General features: G+C 51.8%; 12 protein-coding genes across 12 annotated transcripts; 7 read left to right on the top strand and 5 right to left on the bottom strand.

Annotated features, from left to right (window-relative positions):
- Positions 1-62: 62 nt before the first annotated feature.
- Positions 63-2,333, top strand: PMZ80_007352 (uncharacterized protein; the record flags this gene model as incomplete). Its single annotated transcript, XM_064875760.1, has 1 exon — positions 63-2,333. The coding sequence occupies one exon, from the start codon at positions 63-65 to the stop codon at positions 2,331-2,333; it is 2,271 nt and encodes a 756-aa protein (XP_064728024.1).
- Positions 2,334-2,923: 590 nt separating this feature from the next.
- On the top strand, positions 2,924-3,925 carry PMZ80_007353 (uncharacterized protein; the record flags this gene model as incomplete). The annotated part of the gene is made up of 1 exon (XM_064875761.1): positions 2,924-3,925. One exon carries the CDS (start codon positions 2,924-2,926, stop codon positions 3,923-3,925), a length of 1,002 nt encoding a protein of 333 aa, XP_064728025.1.
- Positions 3,926-4,619: 694 nt separating this feature from the next.
- Positions 4,620-6,103, bottom strand: PMZ80_007354 (uncharacterized protein; the record flags this gene model as incomplete). The annotated part of the gene is made up of 2 exons (XM_064875762.1): positions 4,620-5,656; positions 5,827-6,103. 2 exons carry the CDS (start codon positions 6,101-6,103, stop codon positions 4,620-4,622), a joined length of 1,314 nt encoding a protein of 437 aa, XP_064728026.1.
- A 1,703-nt stretch (positions 6,104-7,806) lies between these two features.
- On the top strand, positions 7,807-8,518 carry PMZ80_007355 (uncharacterized protein; the record flags this gene model as incomplete). The annotated part of the gene is made up of 2 exons (XM_064875763.1): positions 7,807-7,860; positions 7,916-8,518. 2 exons carry the CDS (start codon positions 7,807-7,809, stop codon positions 8,516-8,518), a joined length of 657 nt encoding a protein of 218 aa, XP_064728027.1.
- Positions 8,519-8,542: 24 nt separating this feature from the next.
- On the top strand, positions 8,543-9,064 carry PMZ80_007356 (uncharacterized protein; the record flags this gene model as incomplete). The annotated part of the gene is made up of 1 exon (XM_064875764.1): positions 8,543-9,064. The coding sequence occupies one exon, from the start codon at positions 8,543-8,545 to the stop codon at positions 9,062-9,064; it is 522 nt and encodes a 173-aa protein (XP_064728028.1).
- A 310-nt stretch (positions 9,065-9,374) lies between these two features.
- On the bottom strand, positions 9,375-11,509 carry LEU4 (2-isopropylmalate synthase (Alpha-isopropylmalate synthase) (Alpha-IPM synthetase); the record flags this gene model as incomplete). Its single annotated transcript, XM_064875765.1, has 2 exons — positions 9,375-11,445; positions 11,502-11,509. The coding sequence occupies 2 exons, from the start codon at positions 11,507-11,509 to the stop codon at positions 9,375-9,377; spliced, it is 2,079 nt and encodes a 692-aa protein (XP_064728029.1).
- Positions 11,510-12,131: 622 nt separating this feature from the next.
- Positions 12,132-13,778, bottom strand: PMZ80_007358 (uncharacterized protein; the record flags this gene model as incomplete). The annotated part of the gene is made up of 2 exons (XM_064875766.1): positions 12,132-13,630; positions 13,679-13,778. 2 exons carry the CDS (start codon positions 13,776-13,778, stop codon positions 12,132-12,134), a joined length of 1,599 nt encoding a protein of 532 aa, XP_064728030.1.
- Positions 13,779-14,436: 658 nt separating this feature from the next.
- On the bottom strand, positions 14,437-16,773 carry PMZ80_007359 (uncharacterized protein; the record flags this gene model as incomplete). The annotated part of the gene is made up of 4 exons (XM_064875767.1): positions 14,437-14,835; positions 14,887-16,075; positions 16,132-16,250; positions 16,303-16,773. 4 exons carry the CDS (start codon positions 16,771-16,773, stop codon positions 14,437-14,439), a joined length of 2,178 nt encoding a protein of 725 aa, XP_064728031.1.
- A 1,073-nt stretch (positions 16,774-17,846) lies between these two features.
- Positions 17,847-18,614, bottom strand: BET3 (transport protein particle 22 kDa subunit; the record flags this gene model as incomplete). The annotated part of the gene is made up of 5 exons (XM_064875768.1): positions 17,847-17,966; positions 18,019-18,210; positions 18,257-18,476; positions 18,523-18,531; positions 18,580-18,614. 5 exons carry the CDS (start codon positions 18,612-18,614, stop codon positions 17,847-17,849), a joined length of 576 nt encoding a protein of 191 aa, XP_064728032.1.
- Positions 18,615-19,035: 421 nt separating this feature from the next.
- Positions 19,036-20,202, top strand: PMZ80_007361 (uncharacterized protein; the record flags this gene model as incomplete). Its single annotated transcript, XM_064875769.1, has 1 exon — positions 19,036-20,202. The coding sequence occupies one exon, from the start codon at positions 19,036-19,038 to the stop codon at positions 20,200-20,202; it is 1,167 nt and encodes a 388-aa protein (XP_064728033.1).
- Positions 20,203-20,709: 507 nt separating this feature from the next.
- On the top strand, positions 20,710-21,022 carry PMZ80_007362 (uncharacterized protein; the record flags this gene model as incomplete). Its single annotated transcript, XM_064875770.1, has 2 exons — positions 20,710-20,715; positions 20,795-21,022. 2 exons carry the CDS (start codon positions 20,710-20,712, stop codon positions 21,020-21,022), a joined length of 234 nt encoding a protein of 77 aa, XP_064728034.1.
- Positions 21,023-22,197: 1,175 nt separating this feature from the next.
- On the top strand, positions 22,198-23,445 carry PMZ80_007363 (uncharacterized protein; the record flags this gene model as incomplete). The annotated part of the gene is made up of 3 exons (XM_064875771.1): positions 22,198-22,744; positions 22,796-23,163; positions 23,212-23,445. 3 exons carry the CDS (start codon positions 22,198-22,200, stop codon positions 23,443-23,445), a joined length of 1,149 nt encoding a protein of 382 aa, XP_064728035.1.
- Positions 23,446-23,671: the final 226 nt, after the last annotated feature.

Below are 23,671 nucleotides of genomic sequence, written 5' to 3' on the forward strand. Positions count from 1 at the left end.
AAACTCGCAAGGACGTCCTGTCGTTATACCCTAATAGATGCTGCAGTCTGCCTAGCAACATCATGACCGGTGGCGAGCAATGGCCGCCAAAGTCACCTTTGAAGGCACTTCTCAGCTCGCCTAGTGGTCGAAAGAAATATCGAGAATATCAGGATCTGGGAGGGACTTCGACTTCCCCCAACAAACTGCTTGGGTCACCTTCATTGTTGGAGAAACTGAGAGCGGCAAGAGAAGACAGGGACCATGGGATACTGCAGCCGGGACAGGGCCAGGCGGAGGAAGATGAAGAAGACGAAGAGACGTTGCAATTGAAGCTACAAGCCATTGAGGCAAAGTTGAAGCTGAAGAAGCTGCAACAGCAGAAATCGAAAGACGCAGAAAATGTCCGGCCTCAATCCTCGAACAGTGCTGTCACCCAACCAAATGCGACTTCAGCTAGATTGGAAGTCGCGCTTTCACCCACCAAACGTGCAGCTGCTCCTGCCTTGCCAAAATCTCCAAGTCGTGTAGTGCTTGGAATTGATAAGGGCTTGAATGCAGCTGATGTGTCTCTGAGAAGAGCAAAGACTATCAATGGCAGCCCGACAAAGAAGCGGATCCATCATGTCGAGTCTCGATCTACCAAGCCAGCTTTTCCCATATCTCAAAGTTCGTCACGGTCAAGCGCTGCTGCCCCAACAACTGCCACAAAGTCCTTCAGTGAGCGAATGGCAGAGACGAGAGATAGAGAGCAAGGTCGGGAACGAAAGCAGTCAGCTGTGCAAAGCGCAAGATCTTCCCACTTCAGGTTCGACAAGAAGGAGATGGAAGGCTACCACATAGCATCCAATCCGCAGAGCACGCCCTCGGCCAGTCAGAGCTCTCACTATCGGCAGGTTACCTCAACCAGTGATCGTGAGAAGAACAGCACCACCGGAACTCAAGCGCTGAAGCATTCGCATAGTATGCCTGCTATCCGCGCCACGTCCCCAAGCCAAACGAGCAGACCACAATCCAGCCTCAGCTCGAGCAAGCCTGATTCAGATGGCAAAAAGGGCGATCCCTCACTCTACGAAGGCTTCTCGAACACCCACTTGTCCACTCGAATACTACCACATACCTTCCTGAAGCGAACCCTACCCGAAGATCAATTCACTATATATACCCTCCCAAAGCTCCTCAAGAGCGTCACATCACCCGACTACCAGATCGCAGACGACGTAACCGACTATGTCATCTTCGGCATCATCGCCAGAAAATCCGGCGCACTAAACCACAAACCAAAACCCTCCGACACAAACACCACCTCCTCCGCAGACTGGGAAAAGAAATGGAACGATGGCACCTCCAACAAGCAAAAATTCATAATCCTAACCCTAACCGACCTAAAATGGACAATCGACCTCTTCCTCTTCGACACCGCCGTCCCCCGCTACCACCGCCTCACCCCCGGCACCCTCGTCGCAATCCTCAACCCGGCCATAATGCCGCCCAAAAAAGGCCGCGAAAACACCGGCGCATTCAACCTCGCGATCCACGACGGCGAGGATCAAATCCTCGAAATTGGAACAGCAAAACACCTGTCTTACTGCTCCGCGAAGAAACGCGACGGAAGCGCATGTGGCGACTGGGTCGATGGAAGCAAGACCTCAATCTGCGAGTTCCATCTCAACGCACAGCTAACACGCACGCGCAGCAAAAGGAGCGGCATCAACAACATGACGTCTTTCGGTGCGGACCGCGACCCCCAGCAAGAGAAGTCTCAGTCTCAGCGTCGCCGTGGCTTCGACCACGAATCCCAATCCTTCTACTACGCCGTCGGCGGGACCAAACCCAACAAAACCCAGGAACAACGCTGGTCTTTCGCACCAACAGGCAACTCGAGTCTCAGCACCGCGAAGCTCCTCGACTCGAACCCGGGGGATGACCCCTTCATTGCAGAGGGCCAAATGGCTCAACGCGACAAACAAGATCGCATGCGCAAACGCATGGCGGCAATGCAGAAGGAACATGAGATTGCGAAGAGGCTCGGGAAGATCAGTGCGGGGGCGGGTGCGGAGTACATGCGGCAGAGGACGGGGGATCCGAATGAGAAAGGGGTGGCATTTGATGCGAATAGTATGAGTAGTAGGGGTGTTACGAAGGCGGATATCATGGCTGATAGGCCGGGGGAGAGTAAGAAGAGGGCGGCGGATAGTGTGCGGCTTAGTCCTGTTAAGAAGAGGACGAGGTTTGTGACGGAGAAGGGGATTAGGGTGGCGGGGCGGGAGAGTTTGGGTGGGGCTGGGGTGGGGCGTGGAAGGGGTGAGGTGCATGATGAGGACGATGACGACGATGATCTAGATATCGTTTGAGAAGAGAGCTCTGAATCTGAATCTGAGTCTGCGTGGTAAGCTCATTCTGTTCAAGATGCCTCCTCGTTCCCTTCCTGCTCTACCAAGTGGCCATAGGGTGCTGATTGTACCAATCCCCAATATCAGCAAAGAGTCTCCAGCGCTCTATTCCTCCAGGTTGGGTCATCGCATCCTCGCAGGTGCTTCAGCAGACGGTAAGCACACGATTTTGCCACTACGTGAGACTTCCCTTTACAATCAGCTGGCCATGTTGTTAACGATAAGCTGTTCTGTAGACCAGGTCATCATGACAGCATTGTCGAATCGTCTATGCTGATCCCAAGTTCAGATCACTAGCGCTATAAACGACTTCGCAAGACCTCAACAGTGACAGTTGAGCGATATGCTTCCCCACTAGGCTGATTGGATTCACCACCAAAACAAACAATCTTTCCCTGTCAGCTACACGTCCGTCACTGTGAACAATTTTCTTCTTATCCCTCCGTTAATACACACCATAACAACTAGTCGGCTTGCAACTCTGTACGCTATACTCTTGGCGGAACTCTGCTAGCAGACCTATTGTACTCGGTTGACGCTGGCTGACAGCCATGGCAAACCACGACAGCAATATCTTCACTGTGAAAGTCGAGGAAGGCACACGAGAAGAACCAATCCGAGTTGAAGACGCCCCACAGGGTTCAGTTGGCGACTTTGATTGGGATCGTACAGAAGTCTGGGTAGATGTCACTTTGCTAGGCGATACCTTGGTCCATATTCCTGGAATGTTGTTGAAGCCTAAGAAGTTCGGTCAAGCGCACTGGATTGACTTCAATTTCGACCATCTCATACAGACTCTCAACGATGAGATGGATGGCGGAACACCCTTCGACAAGCATTTACACAAATTTGTTTATGTCGATGGCGGTGAGTCATTCGACTTTAGCAAGGAGGGCGGCTATAAGGTCATGTTACATCGCTTTGTCCAGGGACAAGGCAAGAGGGGAAAGATCTTGAGGCTTCGTGTCCACGCACGATATTTACCATCTGCCGCTAAATTAGCCGCTGAGCAGCCTCACACAGCACAAGAGAAGGAGAAGAGAGTAGGACATGGCAGTATTGACGACATCGAGATGAACGATGCGCTATCTAGACGCAACGCGCAAGTTGACACCGAGATCCATGTGCATTTGGGGGCCATACCAGATGTCGCGAAGCGAACAACGGTCGAAAATCTCAATCATGACAACCCCAGAAACAATGCCAACCAGATCATAGAGGAAGGGCCTAACCCACCGCAACAACCCATACCCGAATCAAACACACAGCAAGCTCACACGCCCTCCGACCACTCAAAAACGACGTCTACCGAAAGAGCTCGAAGTCCAACTCACAATAAAAAATGTTCGACCCTACCTTCAACCCTGCGCTTCACAACAACCCACCTGACAAGGCCAGCACGATCGTCGTTCGCTCGATCGAGCAGCCCAGCAATCGCAGCGCATACACTGGTCCCCAGCAGGCCATCCGCAAGACCAAACATCGACGCAGGCAGCGTGGCCTGCCGGATTTCCTTGAACAAGTTGACAGCATGGATGTCGACAATGACATAGAGTGGAGAAAGGAGAACGTGCCACCACCACAACCCAAGTTCAGTAGGTACGGACGGGAGATTAAACAGACCGCTCCCGGTGCTGATTACAGGACTTTGGGTCGAGGGTGGTAGAGGTCAGGATGACGAGGCCAGGGGAGGCGTCACGACACTTAATGGGAATTCGATGGACGGTATGATAATATCATGACAGTTGTGTCGAACGTTTTGAGCGAGCATAGTGGGTGTGAAGGCGTCCGTTGGAGGCAAAACCTGCATTTTTGGCGGTGCACATTCTGCAATAGCAGTAGAGCTTAGCCGCGCCAACGATTGTGACAAGATTCGAAGGAGATGATAGCAAAAGAGGTGTCGAGTTTACGTCTTTGATTGATTTCTTGGTTCTCTGCTTACCTCGTGCTTGCGCTGTCAGTCCGCTCATTACCAAGCTACAGTAGTATCCTATTCACTTCTGGTCCTGTCAGTCGTTCGCCGCATCATTCATATAATCATTTCTCGTTTCTATTCCTTCGCCTTTCTGGGTTGCTGGAGTCTTAGATGAACACCTAAAGTGAACATCCTGGAACACGTCCGACATCGTCGCGTAGACCAAAGAATACCTGCCAAGCTCATGTCGCCTTTCTCACCTCTCTGTGTCTACTCCAACCCGTCCTGCAGATCCTAGACCAAGTCGATGTCCCACTGAGTGTTCAGTAGGACTAATCTGGAGCTGCCCGCTTGTTCAAAGCTCTACCATTCTTGCTGTGCTTCTGCTGTGTTGGCGGGACGTTCTCCTTTCGGGCGATGTTCTCAGAGGACTTCTGGATGGCGGTTCTGAGCTTTCGGTGAGGCGTGGATTCGGTTGCGGCTGTGGTTGTGTTCTGACTGGTAGACGAATTCTTAGCGCGAAGGCGTGCGATCATGGAGGGTGTCAAAGATGGAGAACCGAAGTATCGTCGTGGAGGGTCGTGGTCTTGCATGATTGCTTCTGTGTCGGTGTGGATGTTGAAATTGGGGGTGTTGGCATTGGGATCGTTGAAGGCGGAGCTGGTATGAGGTGCGGCGATGAAGGATGCGTATGGGGTGGGCTTGTGAGTAGGCTGTGTAGTATTGTCTACAATAGCTTGTGGTTGTTCCTCGGTCGTGTCACTCTTCAACGAGGCTGTGTTTTGTGATTGGAGTTGCGCGTGGCCAGTCATGGGTCGTACCGGGTCTTGATTCTCCGCTGGAGGTGTAATACTTGGGCTGACGGCGCTGCGACTTTCGACATCCAGACACAGCTTGTTTCCTAGAGCAGCTTTGGAGCCAGCAAATCTTTGCAGTGCAACCTCGAATTCTCCCTGCCTATCTATGTTGATTTGTCCTGTCCCATCTTTGTAGACGAATCTGTGTGTTGACTTGTCAAACTTCATGCCACCGCTGGCTTCTTTGTTGTACTGTTTGATGAACATATCGAGCTCGAACTGAACGAGGAATGCGGACTTGCGGAGGTTAGGCTTCAGTCTCATCATAGAGAACATGACCTCCTCTGACTCGCCCAGCACTGTGGCATTGATGTGTACAGATATCTTGTCCCAGTCGAAGAATGAAGATTTTTGTCGGAGGGGTTTTTCGGGTGAATCTGTGTCGCTGACTTCGATAGGCATATCAGTCGAATCTCCTGCAACTAAATCTTCAAGTTTGATGACAGGTTTGTAATCAAGACTTGGCGAGGGAGCCTCGATTGAGGACTCCTTCTCTGGCTGGTCGATCATAGCTTCATCTTGATCAGTAGCTCTGTCTCGATTGTTGACTTGAGGGACAAGATATCTCCTTGCGAGAGGTCATGCTTTCGCCATAGATCCAACTTCTCAGTGTGCAGTGACGAATCGGTCAGATACCATAGCCATCCGGTGTAGAAGGCCAGCTGCAGCTGCGGTCGCTTACGTGGGTCTGGTTCCTTTCGTTGTAGCCATACGTCGTCGCTAAAAGTGGACACGACTCTCTGGGTGAGTTCTCGCAGTCTGCTCTTGACTCGGTCTTCATCAATCTTCAAAGATGTTGCAGAAGTTGCCCATTCTTTGCAGGCTGTTCGTGTTGGCCACTCGTCCATGATGATCCCTTCTAGAGTCTTCCGACGTCCTTCAACGACACCGCGAGAGGCTCCAATCTCTCTCTCTAGCCATCGTACGCCGTACTCGGTCCTATGGCCCTTAACGCCCATTGCTGCATCTCCGTTAGTTGAGTCGTATCTACATCGTTCAGTAACATACACGTACCAAAACTGCTTCCCGATCGAAGTTATTGCTGTGCGGATTATGGAGGGAGGTTGCAACAAGATAGAGTGCAGAAAGCAGATATTTGTACCTGCTTGGCAGGCAGCAGCGCGAAAGATCACCAAGTGATTGTTTTGGATGATTTGATCAGATGTTGCTTAGCGTGATCTCGTGTTGCACGACCCAGAGAGGGTGAAGGTGACCGTTGACGTTAATTCGTGACGCTAGCCTCTCATCTGTCCAAACCTAGGCTTGCTGATACAAGAGACAATGAGTAGTATACCATGCAAGTCAGGTCAAGCCGGGCCTGTGTCTTTTCCACTGCGAAGCTCGCTCCTAATGGTAGGGAGGCCTCATTGGGAGGCGAGATGCCAAAGGGTTGTAATTGCCTGGCCCAAGATCTTGAGCACGTTCTCAAAGTGTGCTCAGGCAAGCTTTTGACTTTCTTGAGAGTCCAACAAATCTCGTTAGTATACAAGACTGCCGCAACCCAGTGGTCTACTACAGCATATTCCTCTCCTCCAACATCAATTGATGAAGCTGCTTCCATGTGCATGTCCCTCCGTCCGAAAGAGTCCATCTCAAGTCATGAGCTTGTGACGTCTCCGACAAGTACTTAGTCGGCATGCTCTGACCGACAGATTCCACACGATCAAGTTCGCTCGACTTACGTTGAGCGAATCGATCACAGGTTCCAAGAGCCCAGGTTCTGCACGACACCTAAGGTCGATCGCACCAAGCTCGAACATAGTACGTGTCTTACTCGCTGAACCGCGGGGCTCACACTCGAGGATTCAACGTCAACATAAAATCCTTCACAGAAACTTTTAAATCCGAGTCGGATCGTCAGGTTGATGGTCAGAAGCGAGCTTTCATGTTGCCAGAATTAACCATAGGCCAGCACCGTCTTGTGTTGGTGTTGATTCATGTCGCAGGATGAGTTCGATTCCTTAGATGTCTTGCCCTCAGAACATGGCAAAACGTTCTTTGCAAGTGGTTCAATCGTTGTGATGTTCCGAGGGCATTGGCGCCAGAGTATCTAAGCATCGGCAATGGTATCCCAGGATATCACAACGAAAGCTGGCGCTTTCAAGTTGCTCTGGCTGACTGGTGGATTCTATGCCAGTGTCCAGCCTCCAGTGTGTACCGCTCATGATGGTCCCTCAAGCGCAGTCTACAATGTCCTGTAACACTGGGAGGAGCTCGGCTCGGCTCTGGCGCCCATAGACCTTCCCCGATTTGTGCTCTTCTTGCGAGCTCATGCCTGCCTAGGTTTGCTCAGCCGCGTACTCTAAGTTCGCCCATGACTTGCTGTGGAAGGACAGACGGAATATACGAAACCTGTGGCGAAAGAGTCCTCCTCGGTATATGATGACCTTGTACCTGGCTCCGCAATTTGTACCGCTGATTGTGTACCTCCCTGTAGCTACGCGTGATATGTGTCCCCTGTCGTTCTGATGACGTAAGCCGCAGACAGGCGCAGATCGGCAGGAGCCGCGGTTGCGTTGCGCCGGAGGTCCCTGCAGGTGCGTTCACAGCACATGCTCGTTTCCCCACCACCGTTCCAACAACTTGTCGCATATAGATCATCAGCTTTCCAGAGTCTGTACATAAAAGCCCACTGTCGTATATTCTGACCAAACACACAAAGATGGCCTCACCTCCAGAAGTAACAATCAAGAACCTCTCAGGGAAGTTCGTAATGGTATGTAAACAAACGACCCCCTCCCGTAAACACTACAGCTAACCCATCGCAACAGAACAAATCCCTCTCCGATGACACAAACAACCTCCTCGCCCTCCAGGGCATCTCCTGGCTCACCCGCAAAGCAATCGGTCTCGCAACCGTAGTCCTCACGATCAAAGAATACACAGACAACAAAGGCTCCATCCACATCGACATCACATCTAATGCCTCAGGCCTAAGCTCAACGCAGGAGGACCGCACACTCGACTGGCAGGATCGCCCACACAAAGACAAGATCTTCGGCAATGTCGCTGGGCGATCGCGTATGGTCAACCTTAGTACTGGAAAGCTCGAGCCATGCGTGTCATATTCAGAGGCAGAACTGCAATTCCTCCAAGCTAAGTTCCTCAAAGATGGGAAGACGACATCTAAGTTTGAGGACGAGTCTGCGCTGGTACAGAGCTATGTTAAGAATCAGGACTCTGGGTATGGCTGGACTGCCGAGCAGATCTGGGGCTTTGAACAGGTTAATGGCAAGCGGTATTACACGAGGAGGGTTGTGGTTAAGAATGCCAAAGGTGACAAGACGGAGAAAGTGCGATTGGTCTATGACTATCAGGGGCCTGCGGGTAAAGAATCTGCTGAGGACGATGGTCTGGCGTATGGTGAGGAATGAATAGATGGTCGGGATGATGAGGAGATGGCGGATGAGGGTTTAATGTATGGTGAGGCCGAGGCAGAAGAAAGTGTACACGAAGGGGACGAGGGATTGATGTACGGTCAGGCTGAGGCGGAAGGAGGTGTACACGAAGACGACGACACAAATTTGGAAGCGCTGGCGCTTGATGACACGGACACGGATACAGACACTTTGAACGCAGAGAGTGAGAAGGAGCGACATGTTAAGCTGGCTGAGACGGAGGACGACTCTGAGACGGGACAGGAGGACGGCGGTGTTCAGTCACCTGGCGTTAGCGAGGACGACGGCAACATGAGAGACATTGCAGACCTTGGCATCGTCGCTGCCGAAATAGGAGGTGATGCCAAGAGTGACGATGACGACCATGGCACGATAACAGACGATTACGAGGCCGACAGCGAGGAACCAGTCACGGCATTTGATTCAAGGCGTTACAGTGAGGTTACAGGAGGCTTATCGGAGATGAGTTTGACGGACACGGTCATTTGCATCGGATTTGGGTATGCTCTTGTGTATGCATAGTTCTCGATATTCAATCATTGGGAATAACTTTCTGACTTTTTGTCAAGGTACGCCACTTACAGAGAAAGACAATCACTCCATGACGCGCCGAAGATCGCTTGATGATCCTCGATCAGTAGAAAAGAAGCACGAACATATTTAAGCTATGATTTGCACTTTTGTGGTAGATGTCACGTTGGCTTTTCAGAGACATGTTGGCCAGTCTTACGTATCAACAGCCTTTTGTCATGCAACATACCATATCTCTTCATGCTCATCTCCATCGTAACTTGTCTAAACAAGAACAACCACCCAATCTCCTGCCCACTCTTCAAGCCCCATCAACCCCACCCCCATTCACCTTCTCCTCCTCCTTCCACGCCTCATGCTCCAATTTCGAAATATCAACCCGATCCGCTCTCCCACTAAACGAACTCCCATTCAACCCCCCAGCACCACCACCAACATCCACACCCATCCCCTCCCTCAACGGACTCTCACTCCCCAAATTCAAACTCTCCAACGCCAAAATCTCACTCGCACTAAAATCCCTCATATGCTTCGGCTTAAACGGCTTCGGCGTGCTCGCTCTAGACGTCAGAAACCCACTCGCCGCACTCAGCAGCGCAATCAAACTCGCCTGCACCACATCCTCATGAATCCCCACGCCCCACACCTTCTCATGCGGATTACCGCTAACCATACACTCTATGTATGTAGCTGCCTTGACGTCTTTTCCTGATGCAAGCGCATGCTCCTTGTAGTCTGCGACGTCGAGGTCGATGCTGAGGGAATGCAGTGCGTTTGCGAGGGAGGAGATTGCGCCGGTGCCGACGCCGATGAGGGGGTGTTGGATGCCGTCTATTGCTATTACGCCGGCGAATTGGCGTTTGTTGCTGCTTGTGTTTTGGACTTGGGAGTCGCGGCGGGGATCTGTGTCTGTGGTCTGGGGTGGTTGCCCGACGGAGGTCTTGTCTTGGGTGTTGGTCTCGGCGCGGACAGCGGAGATGTTGTAGTCTATTAGGGTGAAGCGTGGGTTCTGTTTGAGGTGGTATGCGTCTTCGAAGAGGGTTGCGATTTCTCTGGGAAGGAGTTCGCGGCCCTTGGCGTCTGCTTCTTTCTGGACGATGCGCGAGAATGCGACTTGGAGGCCACGGGGGAGGTCGAGGCCTAGACTGTTCATGATGATCCAGGATACGCCGCCCTTGCCGGACTGCGAGTTGACGCGGATGACGGCCTCGTATGTGCGGCCGATATCCTGCGGGTCGAGAGGGAGATACGGCAATACCCACGGGTCCTCCGATTTCGCGCCTTCGATCTTCCGTGTCTGAAACCCCTTCTTGATTGCGTCCTGATGCGACCCACTGAACGCACACACGACCAGCTGTCCACCATACGGCCACCGCTCATTGACCGGTATCTTGTTACTCTCCTCCACGACCTTGATAATCTTATTGATATCACTAAAATCCACATCCGGATACACCCCCTGCGTATACAGATTCAGCGCAAGCGTCACCAAATCCACATTGCCCGTCCTCTCCCCATTCCCAAACAGCGTCCCCTCAACACGCTCCGCCCCCGCCATCTGCGCCAACTCCGCCGCCGCAACCGCACACCCCCGATCATTATGCGGATGCACACTAACGCAGAACTTCTTCCGCTCCGTCATATTCGTGCAAAAATACTCGATCTGATCCGCGAACACATTCGGCGTGCTCATCTCGACCGTCGCCGGCAAATTGAAAACAAGCGGGTTCTCCTCACTCGGCTCCCACGCGCCCTTGACCGCCTCACATATCCGCACCGCAAACTCAGGACTCGTATCCGAGAACGTCTCAGGGCTAAACTCGTACTGCCAGTGTGTACTTCTTATCTCTGGGTCGTCGCTATCCTTCGTTATGCTCCTCGCGTACTTCGTGCACTTCACCGCAAGCTCCACGCTCTGATCCTCGCTCATGCCGAACACGATCCGCCGAAAACACTCACTGGTAGCGAGGTACATATGTAATATCCCCTTCTTGCAACCCCGTAGACTCTCAACCGTGCGCTTGATGAGTTCCTCGCGACACGGCGCAAGGACTTGTAACGCTACATCCTCGATACCGGGGACTAACTTCCCGCCGTCCCGCTGGTCCTCGGCGAGCATCCGTGTGAAGTCGAAATCGGTCTGAGACGCACTCGGAAAGCTGATCTCGATCTCCTTGTAGCCGATCTCAACGAGCATCTTGAAGAAGCGGAGTTTCTGTTCGCCGTCCATGGGGTCGACTAGACTTTGGTTGCCGTCGCGGAGGTCGGTGGCTAGCCATCTTGGTGGCTTGTCGTTGGTCTTCGAGGGCCATTGTCTGTTCGGGAGGTCGAGGGGTTTGAATTTGCGGTACTTCTTACTGGGGTCTTTGAGCCTGTATAGTGTCAGTGGCTGCTGCGACAAGTGAGGAATGAGTGGGCGCTGAGGTACATAGGCATTTTGCTGTACTGGTGCTCGAGGCACTATTGACTGTGTGAAGACTTCAAAATCGGAGATAGGCACAGGGCATTCACGAGAACGAAAAAGATGGTTGGAGCAAAGCACGAAGTTTGAATTCTGCCAGTGTTGTAGCTCATGAGTCACGTCGAAAGTCGTGTCAATCTAAGGGCGTACATAAAGTGTTCAAACCTGCAAACAGTTGCACATGGAAAAGGCCCTCCTTCGTCTTTCTTCGGTTCGGCATTGACAGCGAGGTACATTAGTGTGCAGGTCGAAAGTGTGGGGTAGAAAGTCACAAAATGTTCCAAAGCACGCTAACAGCTCCGGCAATCGGATACATTGACCAATCAAATGCAGATGGATCTGAAACTGTTTGCTTCTCCTTTTCCTACTATCTATTGTGTTTCTATTCCATTTGATACAACTTGCATGTACGACATCCTCTCATGGATGATCCCATGTCAACCATTGTGTACTGAGGAGGCCCTACATTGACAATCCAGACATGCTTTACTCGTACTCTTCGTGTTCATGCTTCACATTTGTCGACAGTGCTTATAGTGATAGATATAGTAGTCATGCTCGAGTGTTGTGCTTGATATCGTGCCGCAGCGATGCTGTTCAAGTGTTGACCTCGATAGCTGACGCTTGTCCATTCCCACCGGTCCTACCTTGAATGTTGACCTCAATCGTATCCTCCTTAGCCGGTGACGGTGTCTTCTTGCAAGGTGAAGTCGACATACCCTTCATGGTGGTCAGTGTGTCACCAGCCGTTGGTTCGAGCGTTACTGGTGAGGGACTCCTCTTACGTTTGGAGCCGATTGAATTTGACCTCTTCCTCGTCTCCGAGCTTCGAATGCTCGGCAGTAACCCCGGGAATTCGTTGTTGCTGTTTCCAGACCACAGGTCACCAAGCGTCGGTGTCTCATCCCACGACATGGAGGTCGATTGACCTGAGATTGAGCGGCGACTACCAGATGACGACTTCCTGGAGCCATCTGCTGACTGTGGCCGAAGCGCCGGCTCAAAGACCTTCATTGACTGGACTCGATTGTGTGGTGCCGGCTTGACCGTTCCGCCTCTTATATTGGCTATTGCTGTATCAGGCTGCTTGGACGGTGACAGTGCATTAAGTAGAGCATTCCTCTTGGTCGGCGTCAACGCTCGTATGATCTCCTCGACTGCAGCTTGGTGGACTTGTTGTTGGAAATCAGGTTGCTGCATTGCCACTCCTGACATCTCGCTTTGGTTCCTGCTTATGCTGGCATCTGTCATAGATACGTCCGTATTTGTCTTTCTCTTCGAATGCACTGTCGTGTTCTGGGTAGGATCAACGAACGGATCTTCGCTCGCTGTCGGCTTCCGGATCCATGTGCCTGCAGAGTGCATCGAAATCAAGTTTGCTTTCTGGGCAACTGGCTTGCCTTGTCCCATAGCGGCTGAGGTGTTCGGCCGTTGAGGTGAATGAGCATGGGCATCGAAGTTGTTTGCTGCTGGTGTTGATACGGGCGTCGCAGATTTCTGGAACATGCGAGCATTTGGCCAGGCAATGCCCGAGTGCTCGAGGATGTGTCTAGGAGCATGCTGGAATGAGAATGCAACAACATCTCGCAGTTTCTTAAAGCCACGATTATTCCCAGCTCCTCGAGAAAGCCCTTCAACGATTACAATACGAATGCGACCTAGGCCATCTCTAGCGTCCCAGTGTGATTGCTGCAGGATCTCGGTGTGGAATGGAGGGAATCGTAGCTGCTTTGGTAACCCGCCCATGGGCCCGCCTGTCTGATCTATGCAGTTTTTGTAAGTACAGTGATTGAAATCAGGAACAGGTTGTGACTTGCCTATCACTTCAGGCCATCCGTTCTGTTCTCCGAGATATCGTTGGGCCTTGAGTTGACCATCGATGAAGAGCTTCGCTTCAAACAAGATTCGTTCGGGTGCAGGTTTATAGCTCAAGAGAAGGTCTGAAGCTCTTGGCTTATCCCAGCTATGGATCGAAACACGAAAGCTGTGGCCAGGTTCTAGGCTAGCAATGAAGCCGGTCAAGTTTGGGAGTTGTATAATTGATGAGTGATAAGAATTTGCCGCTGCGTTGACAAGTCTGCTATGCTGTAATTGGTCTGGTACTTGTCAGTTTGGACGTAGCGTCTAAGAGTCTGGCCACTTGCCATTTGCTGTGGTAAGAGCATGACATTTGACATCGAATTCCTGGATGGGTATTCGTGACTCGTGGGGAAAGAGAAGGACATCCCAGTTGAGGTACCGCATGTCTGCTCTTCATCCAGGTAAAGTATTCATGAGCTGAGAAGGAGTGTTGAAATTTGGTTTCAGTATGAAGATCTTCGAGCTGAAAGAGAGAGGAACTCCAACGATGGTCGGAAGAATGCATTTATGGTCGAATATGGAAGGTGCGATGCCGCGAACGCGTCGAGTTGTGTGCATCGCGCTTGCCTCAGGACAGACAATTGCTTGTCCAAAGTTGCTGGCAATTGCGAGTAGACAACAAAATCGCAATCATGCTTGGGAGGGCACGATTGTCTGTTTGTGAAAAGTCAGATATAATTGAGAAATATACTTCATCTTGCAAAGCAAACAATGGCAGCTTCCTGACGCCAATGGGATGCTCGCGATTGCCCCGCAAGCACAACCCTCTCGACAATAACCGTTGCCATCAGAATTTGCTGTTCACTTGCGCCTTGCCATGTCCAGCTCTTCTCAGGGTATAGATAGCATGTCACAATATTAATATCAATGTGCAAAATAACGCTCGCCAATCCGTCCTCAAGGTCAACAGGATCGAGGGCCAGACATCAAACAAGTCTTCACATAGCCTCCATTACCATATCACATCTCGAAATATTTCCCGTTGACGCTGCAACACCAGGGTATCGACAAGACTCGGGTCCTGCGAAGGATTCCACCAACACTACTGATCCTGGCCCATGCCGAATTCTCCAAAGTCGGCACCAATGTCGACGTTGAAGGTATCGTCGGCTGATGTGTTCAAAAAGCTATCGAAATCGAAATTCTCTAAGACATCAGCATTTTCTAACGTGCTGAAATCGAGATTGAACTGCGGGTCAGCTCCGCCTGTTGTCTCGCCAAAATTGAGTTGTCCAAAATCGTTTTGTGGCATTTGTTGGTTCATTTGCATGGCCTGGTTGTTTTGTACTTGGTTGCCCTGCGGCAATCCCGGCTGGCCCTTGTTGTTCTGATTCATGGCACCAGGGTTATTGGGTGTTATGGGAGTTGAGGGCGTAGGTGTGGCGGGTGGGTTCTCGTCGGACGTTGGCGCGTTGGCGGCTGAGCCCTTCTTAGCGGGTCGCTGCGGGTGGTCAGTACTTTTGCGACAGCTGTGCGATCTCTCATAACTTACCTGTCTCTTGTTGTCATCCTTCGCTGCTCCTTTCTTTGTTTTCGGGTTTGCTTTGTTCGATTGAGATGGTGTCGGTGGAGCATTGGCGGCCGGCGAAGCACCTTGATTGCCTCGGGTGTTGTTGCCGCCCGCAGGTGCTTGTGGAGGCGGCATCTCGCGTTGCCCAGGCGTGCCCATTTGTTGACCGGCTTGTGAGCCCTGTTGCTGCATTGGTTGACCGCCAGGGAACTGACCAGGCCGGCCACCTTGTTGACGCATAGCGCCCATATCGGAGGTCGGGGGTCGCATCCCTTGTGGGCCACCCATCATTTGGCCGTCCTTACCCATGAACATACCAGCGTTGAAGTCTTGTCCTGGTATGTTGTTCATAAAATTCATCGCTGCCGGTGAGCGACCGGCCATTGCTTCCCCTGCTGATGGTGAGCCTGGTAAACCACCAATAGCGGGGTTCCTCTTCATCTCACCAGGATTGGGCGAAGTACCCGTCCTACTGCCCGACGGAGACATACCGGCGGGTGGCATATTCACGCCAGGCATTGGACCGCCAGCATGAGGATTGTTCTCGTGTTGCTCTTGTCGAGCCATCATGAGGCGCTTCTTGTTCTGTTGTTCTAGTAGCATAAGTTGCATCTGGTAGTCTTGAAGAGCATGATTGCCACTCTGCGCACCACCTCCCTGTTGCATGTTCGGTTGGCCAGCCGCCATGTTCCGTTGGTTCATGTAGTCCATCTGCATGCCTTCAGGAAATTGATTCATGCCTTGCATCATGGGCGAACCGCCATTGCCCATATTCATCATACCATTAGGCATGCCACCCTGGTCATAGTCAGCCTTGCCTCTGATGGCATCACGGACGATACTCACCTGCATGCCCTTTGGTGGCATAGCACCGTTTCGCTGGAATTGGGGATTCATCTGAGGGTTAAAGCCAGCCTGTATCATCATGCCCTGTTGCTGTGCGCCAGGTACACCTCCTGGCCGGCCATTCTGCATCATGCCATTGTTGAACGCTGGTTGGCCATTGTCAATTCGAGGCCTTTTGGATGGTGAGCCGCCATCATCGCCGGCAGCAGGTGTACCCGGTCGGACTCCATTGATCTCTCCTTCGGCACCTTCCCGGTTCATCTGCTGTTGTTGTTGCATCGCCATTGCTTTCCTTTGCTGCATCATCGCCGCCTGTTGTGGCGTCCTGTGCCTCACGTTTAGTGTCCTTCGCCATCCACAAGCTGAAGGAGAGGTACTCACACTCCTTTGCCCTGCATATTTCCGTTCATGGCACCATTCATACGCTGCATCATGGCCTGATTCATGCCTGGCCGGTTCATGTTCTGGTTCTGTATGCTTTCGCGTAGTCGTTGGTTATTCTGAGATATGGTGTCAGTGCTGTCCTGCACTCGAATTGACAGCTCTACTTACCTTCTCGTGCAAGAGATATTGTGCTGCTGCTGGGTTGACAGAACCATTTTGCTTCCCTCCTCCCCGATGGGCAGCGAAAAGATCACTGAAGATGCTGAACCACTCAAAGAGGAAGCCATTCCCCTGGCTACCTTCCCAGCCACGAGGGCGAGGCAGTTCGTCGGGTACATCGTCTTTCTGGTCCATGTCCATGCCATCTCCTCCGTCACCATTGATCTCGCCATCCTTGCGACGTCCAGGACTGGTCTTCGGACCTTGCTGGAACTCAAACTTATCGTCTCTTGTTATACTCCGGGCAATTTCGAAGTGCCCGTTCTTGAGGAGATAGTCGTAGATATAGGTGTTGAGCGACATTCGCATGGGATCTGATGAATTCATGCCAGCATTGACAGCGGGACTGCCATTGTTCATCATCATCATGCCGCCACCGACAGGTCCGCCTGCCGCGGGATTCATCGTGGTCATGCTCATTTCGGCCGGTTCTCGTGAGGCGCGTTCGTCGTGGTCCGCTCGTTGGCGCTGTCTATGATCGTGGTAGACCCGGCAATTGAAAGTCGAAGATTACTGCGGTAGTGGTTGCGTTCACCCAAGCAGAAGGTAACGCGCCGGATCGCGAATGTATCAGGTGAGTGAGGCCAGCTGCATGCTGGCCTGGAACTTGGGAAAGTTCTTGATGCGGGAGTCGAGCAGCAGGCAGCGAGAAGCTGTTGCGAGAGCCAATCCGTAATCCAGTGTGTAGTGTCTAAGCCAGGCGCGGATAGGCAAATCGCAAGACAGGCGGACTAGAAAGTAGGCTGCGGCTCGGTCGATCCTGAGCGATATTGGCACCTCTCGAGCCGAAGATGCGATGCGATATGCGGAGTGGCGTGCGAGAGTTGAGTCAGCAACTTTGGTCCAATGTTGAAAAGCTCTCTAGGTCTATATCGATGGTGGTTGACGTGTTGGTGGTATAGCGAATATGGTGCAGCCCAAAGTACTTCCAGCTGATGCAGGTGATGGAGAAGGGACGGGCGCTCGACTGATTTCTGGCGATCAAGCGCAGGCTGGGAGGGAACCAGAACTCTGCAAGCTGAGTGCCTCAGGGCCAAAGAGTTGGGCACATAGGGTTTCTGGTCTCACATGTTCGCACTCCAGTCAGGCATAAACTACGTGAGCGAGCGTGATGCGAGCTGCGGTTGCGAAGAAGCTGGCACGCTAAAACGAAGTGGGGAGGCCTTGGCAATAATCTGCAACCTCAAGTTGCACCCTCCAGACTTGGGCTCACAAGCAGCATCAAAAGGCTGAAAAGGGAAGATAAAGCCTAGTGGAAGAAGAAAGAGTTGCTTTCGGTTGTGTCTGCTCCATTCCAGGAGTCTGACCAAGATGGCGTGCAAGGAGAATGTGCTATCACAGATGCTTGAGGTCGCAAGCAAGCATTTCAGGGGCTGCCGCCCCTTTTCTCCAATTCGCCTTGCATCAGTCTTGGCACGATAGTAATGGGGAGACATCCTTCATTGATGAGGTGAAACAGAGCTGTAACAACGAGACCTTGATGAGACCTTCCACTAGTCATCTTCTGGTGGCATTTCATCCTCGATCATGCGCAGCAGGGTCACACGCATCTCTGTAGTATCGTTGCCACGTAATATGTCGCTGACGAAATGTGCTTCTACTGACATTTGCACCTGCTTTGAAGTCAGACGCGGTACATAGCGGAAGTATGTGGCATGAACGCACCATTTCGAGTGCTCCTCTGAGGACACCGCACAGGATATTCGAGAACCACAGCTCGTCCTGAGCACGCCCATCATCGGGTAACTCAACAAAGTCTGCCAAAGGATTCTCATCAAACAGCAGAGAGAACGACTTGTTGTCCGCTGTCCAATTGGTGACGGTGGGGGTGATGTTGAGAAAGATCTTAAAGCCCACCTAGAGGAAGGTGAGCCAACCGCTGCCGCCCTTGTGAACCACTTACCTTCGAGATCATATCAGCCGTGTCCCTGAAGTTGCCGCATCGAGCCATGCTAGTCTTTGCCAGGAAATCTTCTATTAGTCTGACACCAATATTGTAGCCCATCTTCTCGAGCTGCTGATTGACTTGGGCGTAGTCATTCTCGTAGTCGGCACATAGCTGGGCCACGATTGTGCCATAGGTTAGGGTGACCAGCTCAGCGTTGACTTTCTCGACCCGTGTCCTTTATCTGTATCAGACATGCTCATCGGTATCGCTGACGCACTTACTTCCACAAGCTGTTGCGGAGTTAGGGACGTCCGTGTAATTGGATCAGTGTAACATACTCTTCACCTTGTCGGGCATTTTTATTCGCCGCCATTCTCGAGAATCGGACTCCAGGAAATCTCAAATGCTAGGACAAGCTTCATTTGAAGTTATTTCATTCACGCGGTCATGCAATGTACTCACGCTCGGTGGTAATCTCAGGAAGTGTAGTGCTGAAGGTGGTGAGTGGTATATACAGATACAACTAGGGTGCCCTTGCTGATGAGAAGCCAGGCACGTCAGGCAACGAATTATCCATGACTCAGTATACCAGCGCTTCTACCGCTGCATGACTCGTCAATCGCGGTTGCGCATCATATTATGCGGACAAAATTATCTTTGGTAGTAGTATCTGAGTCGACTTGCGCTGCTTCCCTGAACACAAATTGCGCCTCGAGATAACGGCTCTCAAGCCTGAAAATCCCTGCTGACCGCTTTATCAACTGTTCAGTCACCCGTCGTGTACCAGAATTAATATGCCACCACCTGTCAAGCGACAGGCATCGGATTCGTTCAGCGGCAATGGGACTCTTGTGAAGAGACAAAAGTCGAGCAGCGACCTACACAATGATCAGGCGCTGGTCGTCGGCCGCGGCTCCAGCGGTCAGTCTGGAGCTCTTGTACAATCGGTAAGCACAGTCACATCCTCACCACCAGAACCTGAGGCTAAGTACAATGAACAAGGTCGGCTAATTCAGTATGAGCAGGTCAACAGGACTAGTGGCCTACAGGCGCCAATAATGGAGTTGACTGGCCACTCCGGCGAGGTCTTTGCAACACGTTTCGACCCATCGGGCGCTCACATCGCATCCGGCTCAATGGATAGATCGATCATGCTATGGAACACATATGGTCAATGCGAAAACTACGGCGTAATGACAGGCCACAAGGGTGCGATACTGGACCTGCAATGGTCGCGCGACTCGACTTTCATCTTCTCTGCCTCAGCAGATATGACAATAGCAAGCTGGGACCTCGAGACCGGCATGCGGATACGGAGGCACAGCGGGCATGAAGAGGTGGTCAACTGCATTGACCTAAGTAGGAGAGGGCAAGAGCTGTTGATAAGTGGCAGTGATGATGGTACAATCGGTATCTGGGACCCAAGACAGAAAGCTGCAGTCGATTACCTCGAGACGGACTACCCAGTCACTGCGGTCGCTTTAGCCGAAGCTGGGAACGAGCTCTACTCGGGAGGCGTGGACAATAGTATCAAGGTGTGGGACGCCCGCAAGATGCAGGTCTCATACAGTATGCCAGGTCACAACGACATTATCACATCTCTGGAGGTGTCGCCAGATGGTCAGACCCTCCTTTCGAACTCGATGGACTCGACAGTGAGGACCTGGGATATTCGACCGTTTGCGCCGAAAGACCGATCAATACAAACATATGATGGAGCACCTGCAGGGTTCGAGAAGAACTTGATCAGAGCAAGCTGGAGTCCGCGAGGAGACAAGATCTGTGCAGGTGCAGGCGACCGAACGGTCGTTGTGTGGGACACTAGGACTGCGAAACTGCTGTACAAGCTGCCAGGTCATAAGGGTGTCGTTAACGATGTGCGCTTCTCACCAAATGAAGAGCCCATCGTAGTGTCTGGGTCGACAGATCGCAATTTAATGCTGGGTGAGCTCGGTAAATGAGTTGGGCTCAGCGGAAGCCTCCAATGCTGCGTCAGAGACCTTGAGTGGCAGACTAGGAAGTGCGTAAGTAAAAGATTCTGATCTTTTAGACCACTGCGGCGGATGTGGTGCACACTCCATGTATCATTGCGTGGGCAGCCCGATTCAAATCCACTCGTCAAGCGCAATGCTTTTTTCGGTATCTACAGGTGCTGTACCTTGAGCTCTCACGCGCAAGATCGTTTGTGCTGGTCAGTATACCTCAGTCACCCAACAGACACAGCCAAGAAGAAAGACTCCGGTTCTTAAGGTACGAATTCCAAAGACTTTTTCGACATCCGGGTTTGTTTCCATCAGCAGCAGTAAAATCGAGGTTTACAGCTCTCTGCTTCCATCTTGACTGCGAGTACCACATTCCCGGTTAAGCTGCTTGTCCACAACAAGTACACCGCAAGTCGTCAATACTTCAGGGGAAATACCTTGCGCCGACATTCCACAGGCGCCTTACAGCAATTAACAGCTGTGACCATGATCGTCATAACTTGCGCCTCTGGTCGACAAGTTTCGAGCTTCATACTGCACCTTGGAGCTGGGACTGAACTACACGGTTTAGAAGCCGACTACATCTGCGCACGACTTCGCCCCTGTGTTCAAAGTGCTAGTTGAGCAAGCTGCTAGTGGCAAGGTGAACTTTGAGTTCAAAGACGCCTGGAATCCGGATGTCCTCTATTCGAATCTTGCCGGTCAAGACCTCGACGTTGTCTCCTTCAAACTCATCATGGAGCGCGACAAGCATAGTTTTGCATTATGCGACCTGGCTTCAACCATGCCTCAGCCGTGAGAGAAGAAGATCGACCTTGTAGTGGCGGAACTTGGCTGCACGATCGCGGTCGATGTACAGCCTCTGAGCAGGTCGTTCCTGGCTTCACCAAAGCTGTGCTTGCTTGTTCTGGTGAGTAAGTGTGTCGGGTGACTGTCGACGCCGCTGAACGCATGGTACTGCATTACAAGCGGCACGACATTGTCGGCAACTCCTCTGTTCTAGAAATGCTATTGGATCGAAAAGCCACTACCTCCAAGGACCGCGCCAAGGGTCAGTAGCGATAGTGAGGAAGAACTGAACGGAATCTTTCCTATCGATTCAAATCATCCGAAATAGTGATGGCGCCCAACTACTTCTTGTCACTACGCGTTATTCGATCTTCAGAAAGACTCCGTCTGCAGAAACACCGGCACTACAACATTTTCCCTAACATACCATCGGCAATGGGGACTCATCACTCCATTAACAGATCAGATGTTCGTGGCGCTCTGTATGTGCCGCACTGAGAGGCCGGTGTATGTTCACCTCAGCTATTCGAGTGATGAGGATTGACCTTTACTAACACGGATAGGCGCGTTTGCAGGGTGAAGTCCCTTTAGCGCGTTTCCGACGACGAGCAGGACTAGGCTCCTCCTCCTCAGCAAAACAAATGCAGCCTGGTCAACTACTTGAATGATAAAGTACCTGATGTTCACTCCAACTTGAAAGAAATGCAGATTAGCCTGCTTGTGCTAGTAACCATCCGAAAGGTGCGACGCGACGCTACAGTTCGGGAAGCTTCATGCCTAACTCGGAGAAATCAAATGATTGGCTCTGAGCTACTGCCAAGCCCGAGTTTCGTGCCTCGACACTTGCATTGGTCGATCGCCATTGCTCTAACCACATCTTCAGTGGAGGATTTCGTTCTCGACCTGCATGAGCCAGGTCCTGTCTGGTTTCAGATGCTTGAACACTGTCGACTGGTCGATGTGTGAACTCGCGCAACGTGCCTTCCCGAAAGAAGCTTTGTGTAAACCAGGCTTGATCCATACAAAATGGGTTTGAAAGAAATGATTGAAGACACTACCAGACGCGTTCTGATATGTCAACATGCACAAAATGACAGACCCTTTTCATCGAGGTCCTGTCAAAACCTCTCTGTTTTCACTTCTCGATCTTCCCATTGAAAGCATTACTTGGCTAACGATACAATCATGGACTTCACTAACTTCGGCAACGTTGAATCGCAAGACAGACGAGCCAACGCACGTGCGAGCATGACGAGCCGGGTTTCGAGACTATTCGCAAGAAGGCGCGACAGCGCAACCATGAATGAATCACAAAGAACATCGGCAGCTTGCTCAGTGCCAATATTTTTATCCCCATCGTCAGATGGAAACGATGCGTACCACCACGAAGCACAGACACCCGACTGCGAGGCCGCATACGAGGCGGACGCGTCGCACCACACCCATCGTTTCACCATACCAGCTTCGTCGGTATACAGCGAGTCGCCCGGGGTGCAGCACCAAACGCACTTCATGGAGCAAATCGAGGAGGACCCTACTGATTCACGAGATTCTGTACGGGACCTTGAAGAGGGCACTTCCACATCATCTTATGCCACCTCGCAGGAACCAATTGTACGAGAGAGGCGCAGGAGGAGAAAGCGGGCATCCGAGTCCACGCATCAGAGAATAGAGGCTAAGAAGCGACTGAGTATGGCGTTTGGTGTCACGGCTCTTGCTGCCGTCATCACTTGTGAGTTCCGCGTACCTAGCTTGCTGACATTGTTCGACTGACCCGTTACAGACCTCGTTCTAGCAGTGACCAGCACAGCACATGGACTCATGTTCCACGTACTCTCGGTCCTGTTCATCCTTGCGTTGGCAGGTGTTTTCATTCACAGCTTCATCCGTTTATTGATGTTGCAAAAGCGTCGAACAGCTCGGCTGGCTCGGCATCGAGACTGGCATGGGTCGTCAAGCAGGTCGGCGACCTCAACATCTTCAAGGAGCGACGCGACAACGAGAGTGGATCCGTTCGCCGATCCTATCTCGGAGAAGCCGGTGCAGATCTTAGAAGGTCCGGTGGAGGTGATCGAGAGCACACCTCGTGGCAAGAACAAAAGAGTGGTGAGGCAACCGCCGCCTGTGTATGGCCAATTCAGAGAAAGCAAGGTGAGTCTCTTATTGCAGTCAGCAACTTATCATTCTAATGAAACCCAGAGAATGAACCCAGAGATGGTGTTCTGGCATAAGCAGAACCCTTCACCGACGACGCCAACATACGAAGAAGCCATGAAGCAGGTTCAGACTGCAGTGGGATACCAACCACCACAGTACATATCACCGAGACGGGAGAGGCAGACCCGGGATGGCGAGAGTGTCAGCAATATCCATCCTCTCGAGCGCGAGCGACTCGGCGGGTTGATGGGCAATACGATGGCGTTTCATGGGTGAAGTATGAGTATGCGAATTCGATGTTTCTTTTTACCAATTCTTTCCACATGCCAGCACCTGCCAGTACAGGACAGCTGTGCCATCGCTCTCCTTGCACGCTTCTGGTTGAGTTCAACATTGCAACACACAGTAGTCACATGCATATACAAATTATGCACGGTATACACCTATGCGTCTTCGGCAGCTCTCATCTCCGGGATTTTAATCCCTTCATCCTTTTGCGCCT

The sequence above is a fragment of the Knufia obscura genome (assembly GCF_036327395.1).
Source record: "Knufia obscura strain CCFEE 5817 isolate CBS 148926 chromosome Unknown scaffold_9, whole genome shotgun sequence".
Lineage (NCBI taxonomy): Eukaryota > Fungi > Ascomycota > Eurotiomycetes > Chaetothyriales > Trichomeriaceae > Knufia > Knufia obscura.